General features: G+C 35.0%; 1 protein-coding gene across 1 annotated transcript; it reads left to right on the forward strand.

Annotated features, from left to right (window-relative positions):
* Positions 1 to 8,141: 8,141 nt before the first annotated feature.
* HELRODRAFT_164997 (hypothetical protein) lies at positions 8,142 to 14,341 on the forward strand (the record flags this gene model as incomplete). Its single annotated transcript, XM_009030904.1, has 2 exons — positions 8,142 to 8,977; positions 14,086 to 14,341. 2 exons carry the CDS (start codon positions 8,142 to 8,144, stop codon positions 14,339 to 14,341), a joined length of 1,092 nt encoding a protein of 363 aa, XP_009029152.1.
* Between the last annotated feature and the right edge of the window lie 3,216 nt (positions 14,342 to 17,557).

Consider the following 17,557-nt stretch of genomic DNA (forward strand, 5'->3'; position numbering starts at 1 on the left):
GACTGACTGACTGACTGACTGACTGACTGACTGACTGACTGACTGACTGACTGACTGACTGACTGACTGACTGACTGACTGACTGACTGACTGACTGACTGACTGACTGACTGACTGACTGACTGACTGACTGACTGACTGACTGACTGACTGACTGACTGACTGACTGACTGACTGACTGACTGACTGACTGACTGACTGACTGACTGACTGACTGACTGACTGACTGACTGACTGACTGACTGACTGACTGACTGACTGACTGACTGACTGACTGACTGACTGACTGACTGACTGACTGAATGACTGAATGACTGAATGACTGATTGATTTATGTTTGTTCTGAAATTCTGTATTGTTTTGTGCTACGCTAATTTTACTAACTCGTGAACTGAATTAAAATATTTACGTGATTTACATGATTCAAAAGATTTTTACGTGGACTTTGATAACTTTGTGTTGCAACAATGACGGGTAGAAATACAAAAAGTGCCAACAAAGCACAAAGCAGCTGCGTTTGATAAGGAGGGCATTATTGTAGTATGTGACGGTTGCTCGGTGTCGTTCTTGGTTCCAGGCATGTCTGGTGAAGCACTGGCTTCAAATACAGCATTCAGTTGCCTAAGAATTTTTTATGTTGCATGTTCTGGCTCATCACCTATCGAGAGAATTGTCTCCGAAAAAATTGAAACTGGCAACTCAGCAGTATCTGATGAGATTAAAAATATGAACGAATTAAAACGAACAGCAGATTGACGCCATCAAAACGATTATTGATGAAGGTAATGGTAAACTTTCGAGAATGGATGCTTCTGGGTCAAGCTATGTGATGAAATATCGGTTTTGAAGCGTGAAATGAACAGATCTTTTTCGAAAGTTGTCAAATCTGAAGTTGGTAAAAGTGTGCAAGCAATCAATGATGATGTGAAAAGTGAACAACATTGTCGAGGCAAAGGAGAGGGAAGCCAACATGATACTGTTCGGATTGAAAGAAGGTTCTGATGATGATGACAGAGCTCATAAAATAACTAACCATTTAACTGATGGAGTTTTTGGTCTTAAAAATGTCTTGAAGGTGATAAGATTAGGAAAGAAAGGTGACAAAATTTTCAGACCAATTTTCCTCAGATTTGACGATGCCAAAATTAAAGAACTCATCTTCAAAAACATACGTAGGATGAAAACTTTAGATGACAGTGTGAAAAATATTCAGTTAACAAAGGAGCGACTTGAAAAAATTACTTGATGATGCCAAGAAAATGGAAAAGAGTTGCAAAGAAGGTTATTTTATAACCAGTCAGAGGGGAGGTCGGGAAATGGAAAATAGTTCAGTTTTTACAAAGAAGGATTTGAAGTAGTCAATAGTTATGACATGATGACAGAAATCAATATTGTGTTTGGATTACTTAACGTCAGATCAATTATAAAAAAGGTTGACACTGTTCATTGGCTTACTGGTAATGGTTTGCTGACAGAAACTTGGCCTGGATTGGCTAGCAATTTTGCAATTGGTTTGGCAAAGTCGCCTGGGTTTCAGTTTGTTGATTATATTAGAGAGCATGATCAGGGTCATGGTGGTTTGATAGTTTACTTTTGCAAAGAGTTCAAATATAAAAAGTTAACTCTGCCGTTGATTAATACAGATTATCAATAAATAAAAGCGTATTCATCTTGCTGGCTATGTACAGACCTGGCTCAGCTCCAATAACAGTTTTGTTTTATGATGAACTACTTTCAATCTTAGAGTACTTAACAATTTTAAACTCAAACATTTTATTGATAGGTGAATTAAATTTGCATGTTGAGAGAACTGCTGATCACAAATCTATTCGTTTAAAAGAAATATTTGATATATTTCAATTAATAAATCATGCCAACGTTCCTACACATACCCAGGGTGGTACATTGGATTTAGTTGTCAGTTCGCATGACTTTCCAGTACTTAATGTCAAGATCTCTCCTAGTGGAATAATTTCGGATCACAGTTTCATAAAATTAGAAACATTGATTATTCGGCCCCTAAAACAGTGATGAATCAGTTAGGTCATGGAAAGCAGTAGATGAGGAAAAATTCATTGAAGCTATTTTAACTTCACCAGTTTTTAAACCAAGCTGTAGTGATGACGTCGAAAAGAAACTAACAATGTTTAACAACGAGTTAAAGAGTTTTGTTGATAGATTTGTGCCTGTTCGAGTAATCTATGATAGAGGTGAGCGTATGGCACTATGGTTTGATCATGATTGTAAAAAAGCTAAACAAACATGTAGAAAAATGGAAAAAATTTTCAGAAAATTGTTGACAGATGATCATCGTAATAATTAGATAACTTCCATGAAAGCAAAAAACAAATTATATTCTGACAAACGTTCAGATTATTTGAGGAATTTAATTGGGGTCTGCAATAACTCGAGAAATAAATGGCAGGCAATTAATAAAGTGTTGTGTAGAGATAAGAAAAGTTTAATGTTCGATAGTGATGTTGGTATTACAGTCCATCAATTGTTGCAATTTTTCACTGACAAAGTTAACAAAATCATTCAGTCTACCAAAGTTTCCATTCAATCAACAGATGATGGTAGGCCACATAATGCTGTTATGTTTTCATCCTTCCCTATAGTCACTGAAGATGAATTGAAAGATATTATAATCAATTCTCCATGTAAGACAAGTTCACAGGATGTCATTCCAAATCACATCGTAAAAAAGTATTTGAAATTTTTTATCAAATTTTTCACCAGCTTTGTCAATTGCTGCTTTCAATCAGGTAAATTTTCCTCATCTTTCAGGCATGCTGTGGTTCTCCCCGTCTTGAAGAAAACAGGTTGTGATGTAAATGATGTTAATAATTACAGACCGATATCGAATCTTCCACTCATTTCAAAAATTATGGAACGTGTTGTTGTTAAAAGTTTCTTGAAGTTTTTATCTGAAAATAACCTACTGCCTTGTGATCAATCCGGTTATAAGCAGTTCCATTTTACTGAAACTGCACTGTTATATGATTTGTCTGGTTTGTTTTCAGCAATGGACGTCCAGAACTTATTGTTGTTATTGTTTTTAGACATGTCAGCAGCACAGACATAGCTCATAAATGGTTCAGGTCGTATTTGACTAACCGAACACAGCAGGTTTTGTTTAACAATTCAGCGTCAAAGCTTGATTTCAGTTCAGTAGAGATGGGAGACGTAAAGATATCATTTTTGCAACTGCATCAAACTTGGGAGTTTTACTTGATAGCAATTTATCAATGAAAGATCACATTAAAAAGATATATACATCAAGTAATATTTATTTAAGAAATTTATATCGAATCAGACATTCATTGGATAGATCGGCTCTGGTGACGCTGATTCATGCTTTTATAACATCTTGAATTGACTACTACAACAGTCTGTTTTATAAACTTCTAAAAAGGTCAATTGCTCTTTTTCATTCAATTCAAAACAGAGCTGCAAAATTGGTAACTAGCAGGATGAAATTTGATCACGTGACTCTCATCCTGGAGGAACTACACTGGTTGACAGTAGATAAAAGAGTAACCCTCAAAATCGCTGTACTTATGTTTAAATTACTAAATGTGATGTCACCAAAATATCTAGTAAACAAGTTTTAAAAAAAAATCCGTCGTCTCATTTACGGTCAGATGATATAAATTTGTTGACAATACCGGTTTCACAATTGCAGATTGGTAAAAGGAGTATCTCTGTTGCAGATCCGACCGTGTGGAACAGCCTGCCACAGTCATTACGATCGTCTGGACTGTCTTTTAAAACATTTAAAAAAACTGAAAACATATTTATTCACTGTTAAACTTTGATAATTTTACTTAAGTGTTTTCTTATTAATAGTATTGTAGACTTTTATTTTATATAACTACAATAGCACCTTTGAGAACAATTAGTTGGCACTATATAAGTTTTCTATTGATTGATAAATATGGATATATATATATATATATAATATTATATATATATATATATATATATATATATATATTATGATAATAACAATGACAATGATAATAATATAAACTTGGAAACATGAACATTGTAGTATGATGATATGGCTGATTTTTGCTTTTTATTTTGTTGATTTACTTTATGGTCGTTTTTTCAGCAATTTTTAAAATTTTAATTTTAATTTATTTTGTTTAATTCTAATATATATCTATGTAAATAATTTAAAGTTAATTTATCAATATGTTAAACATATAGTATATAATAATTAATAATAACATTTTCAAAAATGTTTCGCGCTTAAGATTAAGTTATACTGTATGACGTCATTTGTTTATCAACGGTAATTTTCGTTATTATTTAAAAATATTTTGCACTGACGATGATATATTTTATATCAAAAAAGCTTTTTGCAATTATTTATATTAATAAACACGAACAATAATAATTTTAGTTTTTTACTTAATAAGGGCCAAACATAGAAAGTATGTGAAGAATGTGAAGGCGATACCTTGTATGCTACAGCATAGTATGGTTGTGATGGATGTGACATCAAAAGAAATGGGGAGGAGGAAGAAGGATAAGTTTGTGGCAAAGAGAAAGACATGGAAGTTGCAGGATGCAGAGGTGAGGAAGGCATTTGAAGTGAAGGTGGCTGAAAATTGGGAGAGTGGTAAGGATGGAGATGTTTGGGAGAGATACAGGGACTGTGTGTTGGCTACGGCAGATAAAGTATGTAGATGGACGAAAGGAAAGTGTAGGCATGGTGAGACGTGGTGGTGGGATGAAGATATAAGAAGGGTTTTGGAGGTCAAGAAAGAGAGGTTTAGGGTATGGAGAAGGGACATGACGGAGGAAGCGGAGTCTGAGTATAGAAAGGCTAAGAAGGTTGCAAAACAGGCAATGGCAACTGCAATGACGAAAGCATCAGATAGGTTAATGAAGGAAATGGAATTTGATGTGAGTTCGAGGAAAATGTTCAAAGTAGCAAAGCAGTCAATGAGGGATAGGAAAGATGTTATAGGGAATGGATGTGTTTGAGATGGATCTGGCAAGTTGTGCATAGATGAGGAGGAAAAAGCTCAGGTGTGGAAAGCTCACATGGAAAGGTTGATGAATGAAGAGAATGAGTGGGATAGATATGTAGAATTCGTAGTCACACACGGACCTATAGAGAAGGTGACGATGGAGGAAGTAGAGAAAGCAGTTAGAGAAATAAAACTAGGCAAGGCGACAGGGGTTTCGGAAGTGGCGGCAGAACATAAAAAAGCGAGTGGGGTGATAGGAATTGAAGTTATGATGAAAATTGCTAACAGTATGTTTGATGATGAAGGTATACCTGAGGATTGGCGACACAGTGTGTTGGTGCCGTTGTATAAGGGCAAAGGAGATGTGAGAGATTGTGGGTCATATAGGGGTGTGAAATTGCTAGAGCACGGAATGAAGGTAGTGGAGAGGGTGCTTGAGAGGAGGTTGAGAAATATGGTAACAGTTAATGAAATGCCTGGTAGGGGAACGGTGGATGCGTTGTTCATGGTGAGAATGTTGCAAGAGAATTATAGAAAGAAGAAACGAAGATTGTACATGTGTTTTGTGGATCTAGAAAAGGCTTTTGATTGAGTACCGAGAAAGGTCATTGAATGGGCGTTGAGGAAGAAAGGAGTGAATGAGAGACTTGTTAAAACTGTGATGCAGCTGTATGAAGGGGCAAAGACAAAAGTGAGGGTTGGAAGGGGGATGTCGGACGCTTTTAGTGTTAAGGTAGGAGTGCATCAAGGATCAGTGTTATCACCGTTTCTGTTTGCAATTGTGATAGATGTTGTGTGTGGAAACATAACGAAGGGGTTGTTATTTGAGATTTTGTATGCAGATGATTTAGTCTTGATGGCTGATAGCATGGAAGAATTGCGGTTGAAATTTGACAGATGGAAAAGTGTTATTGAAAAGAAAGGGTTAAAAGTTAATATTGGTAAGACGAAGGTAATGGTGAGTGGGGAAGATGGGGAGCGAGTGATAAGTAAAATAGACCCCTGTGGGGTATGTGACAGGAAAGTAAAGGCTAACTCGGTATTGTGTATAGGATGTCAGAAATGGGTGCATAAGAGATGTAGTGGTGTGAGGGGGGCACTGAAAAAGGTGGAAGGCACGTTCAAATGTAAGAAATGTGTTCATGGTGTGATTAATAGGACGGACGCAAGGACGGGGTTGAGTGGTGGTATTGAAAGAGTGGAAAGTAAAAGACCTACTCCAGGGTAAGCTAAGAAACAAGTTGAACAGAATTGGTCAGTTAGACACCACAGCACAATGGAAGTTACAAATTTTTAAATATTTTGTTCCATCGCAATTCGCATTTGATTTAAGAATATACGACATACCAGTAACATGGATCGAAAAAAAACCTAGATGCAATGATCACGGAGTCTGTAAGAGATTGGCTCCCGGTCAGCAGCTGTGTGGCTGAAATTTTATCATTGCTATACAAAAACGGAGCCCTCAACATTCGATCATTAAAATATCATGCAGAGTTACTAAGAATGAAACTGCGTGGTGATCTAAAATTTAATACAAATGACGAAATGAAATGTCTTTGGCAAGAATCATCCAATAGTTGAGGTTTGATAATAAAAAGAGTTCCCATTATTATTATTATTGTTATTATTATTATTATTATTATATTGATAATGAAAATTTGGCTCAAACAGAAGAAACAAAGCTTCAAGCTCTGTCTATTTCTGAAAGTTTAGTGGACATTCAAAGTGTCTTAGATAATGTTGCAGTAAATCAGGTGAAATATGCAGAACAAGAAATGCAGATTAAAGAATTAAATAAAAAAATGGAAAAGTTCTGTGATGAAACTCAGGATAGATTAAAAGAAAAATTATAAATGTAGATGTAAATCTATTATTATTGTTGTTATTATTATTATTATTAATCCAATGTTGGTCATCTTTTTCAATTCCTTCATCCTGAAAAAAGGGTTTACGGTACAAATCCACTAAAAAGGTGATACCAACAACCCATCGAACTTCCGCCCAATAACACTGCAACCAACACTATACAAAATATTTTTATCGTTCATCAAAAATAGAATGTATAGCTTTTTTGCAACAAATAAATTAATAATTAAAAACATTCAAAAAGGGTTCTATCCTAGAGTTGATGGATTGGCTGAGCACACCCAAATGTTAACGCACATGATCAACGATACTAAGAGACACCAACGTACCATCATCGTCACGCTCTTAGATCTTCGTAACGCATTTGGAGAATTCGGCCACAACCTCATCTCCTCAACGCTAGACTATTATCACATTCCTTTTCAGATTAAAAATTTAATAAATAATATTTATGCCGATTATCCAATCTCTGTCTCTGGTTGCGAAAGCTTAACTCTTCTCTTTCCGGTTGAACGTGGGGTTCAGCAAGGGGATCCCGTTTCCCCTCTGCTGTTTAATGTGTGTTTCAATCCGTTAATAAAACTAATTGAAAAAAAAATTCAGCAGTGTAGATATATATGGAAACCCACAACCAATCTAAAATCCAGAGCTTGGTTTCAGTTTGCCGACGACACGGCCATCATTGCCAACAACCCAACAACACTGACAGTGCCCAAAAATTAATTTATCTGAACCAAGCCTGGTGCAAAGCAACCGGAATGAATATGAGGATTGACAAATGCTGCGTCTTTGGCATGAGAAAGAAAAATGGCACATAAAAACAGTTGGCATTCGAACTTCGCATTTACAAAATTCCGTTGACTTGGATAGGCAACAATCTGGATCCATTGATAAAGTTTAATAATATAAAAATTAATTGTAAAGATGCGGAAAATTCTGTCGGTTAAGCTAGTTTTAATAAAATCTAATTTTAAATATTTATTTAGTTTTATTTTGCTTTTAAATATAATTTCAACTGTTAACGCTAGTAAATGTCCACATTGTTTTAAAGAGTTTGTAAATGTAGGAAGACACTCCTGGAGGTGCACTTAAACAACGTTGAATAATAATGACAATTTTAATATACGCAGCTCACCAAAAAATAATATTGTGATATTTCCTAACATTTTGTATAGTTCTAAAAGTAACAATATTTTAACTAATAATGATAATAATTTAATTCCATGTTGTTGTGGCAAGAGTTGCAAGGGTCGGAAGGGCTTGAAATTACACCAACGTTCTTGCAAAATGTTTAAAAACCTTAGAACTGCACTAGAAACCCCAGAGAAATCTGACAAAAATTTGAAACTGTCGCCACCACCACAACGCGAACAAGCATCCCTTGAAAGGTTGGACAGCAACATCATGGAAACTCCTCTCATTGGAATAAAACTACCTAGGACTCTAAAACATTGGAGGGAAGCAAATACATACTTCCAACTCCACAGAACGTCCTTACCAAATGTATCCGACATCAACAATTTCACCACATCATTCCAATCACTGATCTACAATTATTTTGCATCCAACTACGGCACGATAAAGCCACAAGATTTATCGACAATACAATACCCCAATAAAACAGTCAAAAACATGAAGAAGAACCTAAAACAGTTAAAATTACTTGGCCGCAACGACCACAGTTTTGACATGAAAATCAGCACATTAAGCAAACAAATAGGAACAAAACTGTTATTAATAAAAAATACAAAAACTGAGAAACATGTTGACATAACAAAACAACTGAAAGTCAAATTCTGGTCAACATGCACAAAATTGTTCAACCCATCAAACAGCTTAACCCCACCATTCAGCATTGACGACTACAAAAAATATTTTTACAACATACTCCACGACCAATTTCACAACAAGTTTTGCCTTCCGAAATGGGTTCCAACATTGCAACAACCAACAATTCCATGCAACATCGACCCCCCAACATACCACCACGAAATAGCAACAGCCATTAGAAAATGCAAACTTAGAGCATCCCCCTGTCCGCTCGATCAAATCTCAATAATTGTCTTCAAAAAATGTCCTATGCTGCCCACAATCTTTCACCAATTAATAATCAAATGCTGGAGGTCTGTTACAATTCCATCCTGTTGGAGAAAGGGCTTCACCATTTTAATCTATAAAAAAGGTGACCCCAATGACCCAGCTAACTTTAGACCGATAACGCTCCAACCGGTTCTCTACAAGATTTTTTCTACATGCCTCAACAACAGAATACACAAATATCTGGAAAACAACAGCTTCATCAACACCTCAATACAAAAGGGCTTCTATCCAAAATTGGACGAAGTGACAGAACACACTCATCTACTTACCCACTTGATGAAAGATGCGAAAAAACATCATCGAACGATCATCGTCACCCTTCTAGATCTCAGAAATGCATTTGGTGAGGTTAGTCACGATCTCATCTCATCTTTTTTAAAATACCATCATATACCGGACCAGATGTGCAACTTAATTGATTCTATTTATGCTGACTATTCAACAACAGTATCAGTACGCGAGCAGTTAACTCCACCAATCCCTGTGAAACGTGGAGTGCTGCAGGGTGACCCCAGTTCACCTCTTCTTTTTAACCTCTGTTTCAACCCTCTAATGAAGATGTTGGAGAAAAAATATGAACAATGTGGATGGGGCCCTACGGCTAATCTAAAATCCAGAGCATGGCTGCAGTTTGCTGACGATACAGCTATTATAACAAACAGCTCTGATGGTGCTCAAACTCTAATCAATCTCAACCAATCCTGGTGCAAATGGTCTGGCATGAAAATTAGAGTCGACAAGTATTGCACATTCGGAATGTGAAAGCGGGTTGGCGCATATGAACAATTTCTGCCGAAGCTAACAATAGGCGACGAAACAAAACCTCAGATAGGCGTCGATGACAAGTTTGAGTATCTGGGTTAGGGTTAGGGTTAGTTTTGTCGTTGCCTTACAAAAGTGGAGGGTTAAACATAAAATCACTAAAACATCACACAGAGCTAATGAGATTAAAACTTCGGGAACACTTAAAAACAAACACCAGGGAAGAAATGAGAGTTCTGTGGCAGAAATCAAAGAACAAATACAAAAAAGTCGACAACCAAATCCAAAGCAACAATATTCAAATAGCGTGCAACGTCCTGAAACAGCGTCAACACCAAAATGACTTCAACCACCTATCGTCGCTACAATGCCAAGGAACATTGATAGCATCTACTTACGCAATATATTGTGACAGAAATAAAGCTTGACTCTAGTTTTTATATTATTTTATCATCTTTGTACACATTCATAATGACGAGCATTGATGTTAAATTATCCATTATTTTAATCTTTTAACTATTATAATAATTGATCATTTTATATTTAATTGTAATTTTTTCATTTATATTTTGGCTTTTGAAGAAATAAAAGAGTTCTCATTATTATTGTTATTTATTATTATTATTATTATTATTATTATTTCATTCCCTCGCAGCTTCAATTCGAATTCCGAAGCTATCATTTTGCACCAACTTGGATATCGTGCAACCTGGAAAATTTGATAATAAATAATGGCAGAGTTTGTGTATCGCAAATACTTTCGCTGCCAACGAAACATGGCGGTAACAACATTGTGTCACAAAAATGACTTCAGAAAAAATAAAATTGAAAATTCGCAGCTATCTAAAAAACAACACTAGTGATGAAATCAAATGCCTATGGAGCGAAACAACTTCAAATCAGATAGCTCGCTGGACGAAACAGGCTCACTAAAGCTGTCTCTTAAGCTTCTGGAGAATGACAAAAAGAAATCGTGTCTCAACCACATCAGCGGACTGCAATCTCAGGGAATCATACTCAAAGCTATTGGCCAGCATATAAGCCCAGCACAAATAACTTGTTGGTTCAAAACTACTGAGAAGTTATCCGGGATATTCTACAGGTTCATAAGAAAATACCTGGTTCAACAATTGCCCACCAATTCAAATATGTTTCAATGGGGCAAAACTACGACTCTTTTATGTCCGCTCTGCAGCGTTCTCCAGACAAAAAATCATGTCGTGTCTAACTGTTGTTCAACATCGGCACTGGCACTGGCACGATACACCGAAAGACATAACAAAATATTGGCGGTGATCATAAACGAGATAAAAGCTCAGGCTCCTATCGACTGTTGCATATTTGCTGATTTGGAATTGGAAAATGTACGCCCAATAAAACAGTTGTTTCACACGCTACCACCGGATGTTGCTGTTCTGCGGGGTGGAAAAATAGAGGTGATCGAGTTGACAATATGTCATGAGACTAACCTACTCTCATCTAAACAATATAAAAGTGAAAAGTACAAAAATCTGAAACAACATTTAAATAATAACTTTAAAAACTGGTCTATCTACTCCTATTTTGCGACATTGGACTACCATCCTACAATGAAGTTGCGTCAATTGTTAAAAAATGCAAGGCCAAAGCAACGCCCTTTTCGTTAGACCAAATTTCAACAATTGCGCTGAAGAGGTGTCCAATACTTCGCACGTATCTTCACAAATTAATAATCAGATGCTGGAAAGAAGCAACAATTCCGACGTGTTGGCCAAATGGTTTAACAATTTTAATTTATAAAAAAGGTGATGCAAACGATCCGGCCAATTTTTGCCCCATAACCTTGCAGCCAGTACTCTACAAAATTCTATCAACGTTACTAGAATATAGACTATATGATTTCCTCAACAAAAACAAACTCATTAATTCAAACACACAGAAAGGATTCTACCCAACAACCGATGGTCTGGCGGAACCCACCCAGATGTTGACTCACTTGATGGAAGATGCAAAAAGACATCAACGCACAATAATCATCGCGCTACTGGATCTCCGAAATGCGTTTGGAGAAGTGAGTCATCATCTCATCAACTCAATTCTGCTCTACCACCATGTATCTAAATTATTTTGTGATCTTATTTTATCAATATACTCCAATTATACAATATCAGTTGTTACCGGTAAGAAAAGTGGCGCTTCAAAGTGACCCATGTTCTCCGCTATTGTTAAATCTATGTTTCAACCCTCTAATGAAAATCTTGGAAAGTGAGGAATTTAAACAATGCGGCTACTTTTGGGGCCCAACCTCTGATGTGAAGGCTAGACCTTGGCTTCAGTTCGCTGACGACACAGCGATTATTGCACACAGTTCGGATGGTGCACCAAAGTTAATTGATCTAAATCTAGCCTGGTGTAAATGGTCTGGTATGCAAATGAGAATCGATAATTGTTGTGTGTTTGGAATAAGGAAAAAGGATGGCTCATACGATCAATTTTTGCCCAGGTTGACAATAGATGACATGCCTATTCCAACAGTGGAAATTGGTTGCGAATTTAAGTACCTGGAAAAAATTTATGATTCAGAATTGAAAGACAGAAAAGCAAAAGATGAGGTTGTTTCCAAATTAACGCGTCTGTTGAAAGTTACGACCAAACTCGATGTTTCTTCTCAAATGTAACTACAAATATTAAGAAGATTCATTCCATCACAATCGAAGTTATAGTTTTTCACTGACGTGGATTGCCAACAATTTGGACAATCTAGTTGTTGAAGCTGCCAGAAGTTGGCTATCAATACCAATTAGTGGCTGTGTGTCTGAGATACTAAGTCTACCTTTAAAGTTTGGTGGTCACAATATTGTTTCACTCAAGGACACAGCGTTAAGAATGAGATTAAAACTCCGCAATTATTTCAAGACAAACTCAAATAATGAAATACGTTGTCTTTGGCGTGAAACTGTTCTAGACTACAAAATGGTGGATAATTTGCTATCTAATTCAGCCACGTCATCTCAGTCTCTAAAAAAATTGGAAGGTGGTCGTATTGCTGCTTCCCTAAGTCACGTGGTCTTGCTTCAGGGTCAAGGTTCCCTAATCAAGTCGGTAACAAACGTATTATCATCTTCTCAAATAACAAACTGGTCTAAGAAACTCGATTTACTGCCAGATACCTTGTTTAAATTTGCTAGAAAATATATAATTCAGCAGCTGTCAACTAATGCTAATCTGTTTAGATGGGGTAAGACACTGAATCCCTTAAATTACTCCGATCGGCTTTTTTAATATTTTAAATTTAATGCCTATTAAAATTTCATGGTCTAATACACTTATTGACAAATTGATCAATTCTGTAATTAAATCGACATACGCTATATATTGCGACAGAAACATTGTATGACCATTTTAAATAAGCCTCCTATTTTCACTTGTCAAATGATAATGAGTAATAGGGTTTTATCGTATACTTAATTATTACCAATAACTGGATTTTTATTAGTATATATATTGAATATTGTATTATTCTGTATGTTTTATGATATTTGATTGAATAAAAAAAGTGTTCCCATTATTATTATTATTATTATTGCGCTTGTATTGAAACACGAGAGTCGTTTTAACGTGGCTTACTGTTTTATTGTAATAACTCGATTTTAAGGGTTTTAATATATTTTAATTTTTGGTAGGTAGTGTTAGTGAAGTTGCGAGAATAATGGCATTGTATTTTAATATGGGTTCTAATAAACAATTAAATTTTGAATAAATTATTTTCCTAATTCTAGTTTTTAAAATTTTAAATTATGTGACTGCGACGAAATGTCCTTATTGTTCCAATAACTTTAAATTCGTGAATAGACACTCCTGGAGCTGTACGAAAAATACTATGCACGAATCTACTAGATTGAAGGTTTCCATGAAAAAAAATATCAAATTTCTCCTAATATTTTAACAGATAATAACATTATAATTAAAAATATTGATAATAATACTGATAATATTTTGCGTTGTAAATATGGTAAATACTGCAAAGGTAGAAAGGGATTACTAATGCACCGTCGAACTTGCAAAATGTTCAAATCGCTGAAAACAACCGTCCCGGACGTCGAAACAAATAAATCAGAGAACGAGTTTCAGCAGTTTCAACACACAACTACTTCTTCAACAACTCTAAACCCACTCCCGGGTATTAAACTGCCAAAAACGCAAGGCCAATGGGCTGAAGCTAACGCATATTTTCATCAGAAATTTATGGACTTATGTGTTGTTGAGGATATTAACCATTTTACCTCAACTTTCCAAAACACAATCTACACTACAACTACTTCGCCAATACGTTTGGAACAGCTAAACCCAAAACATCAACAAATCAAAGTTCCGTCATTAAACAACTCAGGGAGAAATTGAAAAGTTTTAAGATCCTTGGACGCAACAACAATTTGTTTAACAACGACATAATTGCGGTCAGCAAAGTGATTAGGTCCAAGCTTCATCACTCGAGGCGTCTAGATAAATCGGCCGATCAATCCGAAGTTTCAACTCAACTATGGAAGAACTTTTGGAAAGCATGCAAAAAATTTTCTCGCCCACCACAACAACACCTCCATCATTCGATGTTGAAAAAGGGAGCAATTATTTCTACAGAGCAATGAAAGCCGATGACAATGAAATTACATCACGGGATCCCGTCTCTGCCGTTGCTTTCATTCGGTAGTGATGTCGGTCCTCCAACATACGAAGAAGTTTCAAACATTGATCGTGTAAGTAAATCTCGCGCCTCTCCGTGTCCATTGGATCAAATATCGATAATAGTTTTCAAAAGATGTCCAATTCTCAGAACCTTTTTCCATAAGTAATTGTTAAAATGCTAGGCCTCATCTACGATACCAAATTGTCGGAAAAAAGCTTTAACAATTTTAATATACAAAAAAGGGGATCCCAACGACCCGGCTAGTTTGTCCTAAAACCCTTCAACCAACCAGCTACAAAATATTTTCAACCCTAATAAAAAATAGACTTTACAATTGTCTACAGCAAAATAAATTCATCAATATCAATATTCAAAAAGGTTTCTACCCAAAAGTAGACGGTTTATTGGAGCGTTCCCAAATGTTGACCCACCTGATGAAAGATGCCAAAAAACACCAAAGAACATTAATCGTCGCATTGCTAGGCCTCAAGAATGCTTTCGGCGAAGTTAGTCACCTGTTAATCAACTCAATCCCTTCATATCATCAAATACCTCAAATAATCAAATTGCTAATATTATCAATTTACTCTGACTATTCAACAATAATATCAGTCAACAATGAACTAACGCCAGCATTGCCCGTCAGAAAAGGAGTTCTCTAGAGTGTTCCCCTTTAATATTCAATTTATGCTTCTACCTCCTGATGAAAGTTCTAAATACAGAGCAGTATGCCAACTGTGGCTATTTCTGGGGACCAACTGCGGGTTTAAAAACTGGTTTCCGTTTTGCTGATGATTCAGCTATGGTTTCACATAGTTCTGAAAGTGCGCAAAAATTGATAGACCTAAACTATGCGTGGTGCACGTGGTCGAACATGCAGATGAGAATAGACAAATGTCACTCCTTTCGTATGAGGAAGAAAAACGGAAACTGTCAACAGTTTTTAAAAAATCTAACTGTTCAAAATACGGCCATTCCAAATGTCGAAATTGGGGACCGTTTGATATATTTGGGCAAATTATATGATTACGATTGCAACGACAAAAATGCTAGAAAGTCAATTAAAACAAAATTAACTAAACTCCTGGAGACCACCACGAATTTGAACGTCACTCATCAGCAAAAACTACAAATTCTTAGGCGATTCATTTTAACTCAGCTGCAATTTGAATTTCGAAATTATAACTTCTCATCAATATGGGTCTTGACAAACCTTGACGGCTTAATCGTGGAAAACATTAGACAATGGCTAACTACGCCAATCAGTGGCTGTGTGTCCGAAGTGCTCTCCCTGCCGGACAGGTACTGTGGTCAGAATATCATCTCATTGAAAGACACATTGGAAAAGACAAAAGTCAAAATCAGAATAGATTTAAATTCAAGCAGCATCGATGAAACTGTTTGTCTGTGGCGCGAAATATCAACAATTTCGAAAAAGCTGATAGGATGCTGGCGGAGTCAGGTTCGGTGAATCACTCACTCAAATTGCTGGAAAAGACAAGAATTGCATCCAACCTTGACCATGTATTTAATCTCAAATGCCAAGGTTTGTTAATTAAAGCAATGAATGAGCACATTTCTCTATCACAAACGTCGCGTTGGTCAAAGATCGTCAAAGGATTACCGGGAGTTGTCTATAAGTTTACTAGAAAATATTTAATACAACTGCTTCCCACTAATGCAAACTTATTTTACGTGTTTTTATTATCGACAAATGTAACACTTTTACGTGTTTTCATTATCGATTATTCATCTGTTTCTAAATTTATTGGTAGATATTTTTTTAATCCTGTTTGAAAGTAGTTGACATGTGATTCTTATAATACATTAATATTATTATGTTATTTTTGTTAATATTGTTGGTTGCATTGTTGTTGTTGCTGATTTTTTGTTCTTTGCGCTCTATTATCTTCTGGATCATGGAATTTTTAAATTCATTATTATAATGATGATGATGAAAAACTACAAGAAAAATTGTGCAAATGGGACTTGATAAAAATTATTTAATTAAAATGTCAGAATAAAAAAATATACTTATGTGACAAGAATGGAGCCCGAATCTGGACTACTCGAAATTACAAGCCATAGACTCTTTTGTCTATCGGTCAATCCATGGCTTAACAAAATCTAGTAATAAGCATTTATTACAGTTTCGCGTTAGTATGTTTTTATCAAATTTGAATACTCTACGTTTTATTATGTTTTTTCCATGCATTCTGTATGAATATGTATTTGTTGCATTAACTTGTTTCAAATATGAGATTTAAAAAATAAATGAACGTTATTAAAATTTTTTTATTTGAAGCATTTTGTTATTTTTTCTACATTTGAAAATATAAAATTTGAACATATTTGATTTGATAAAAGTAATATTTAGAATATTCTGAACTTTTTAAATAAACTAAATAAAATATATAATACACAAAAACCTTTTTTCTGGTTGAAAATCGAAAATTTAAAATTTAAACATTTTAAAGTACAATTTGCACAAAACAAATGAAAATAAACATCAAACTAAATTTAAATTAAAAAAGATGAAATATTAATCACCAACCAACACAAGTCAGAAGCATGTTGTCAAGAAAAAGCGCAATAAAAACGATTACGACCAAAATTTTGCGCGAATTCCTAAACTCGTTAAAATAGTTTAAACAACTAGATGCTAATTTCATTATTATATTTAACCAGTGAAGCAGTTATCAAAATGTGTTATAACAATTTAACCCGCTTTATTTCTTCATCATCAACAAGCTAAATATTCAAAACTTTAAAATATTTAGGTGTATGCATGAGCGCAAATATATATACACACACAGACACACACACACACACACACACACACACACACACATATATATATATATATATATATATATATATATATATATATATATATATAAATTAATAATTATTCGTTTCTTCTTATCTTATCAAATATCTTACATACATTATATATAATGCACTGAACTCGAAATAGCTATCTGCAAATTTATTTAATAAAATTTTTAAAACAATAAAATGTCTAATTTTTCTGACATAAAAAAGTTGAACAATGTTGAAAGTAGTGTTGAATTTTTGAAATGTTATATATATATATATATATATAATAAATTTATGATGAGAATGATAAATACCTACACTTTCTTGATGTCCCTGTCACTCTCAATAAGCATAGCTT

This window comes from Helobdella robusta, assembly GCF_000326865.2.
Source record: "Helobdella robusta unplaced genomic scaffold HELROscaffold_7, whole genome shotgun sequence".
In the NCBI taxonomy this organism is placed as follows: domain Eukaryota; kingdom Metazoa; phylum Annelida; class Clitellata; order Rhynchobdellida; family Glossiphoniidae; genus Helobdella; species Helobdella robusta.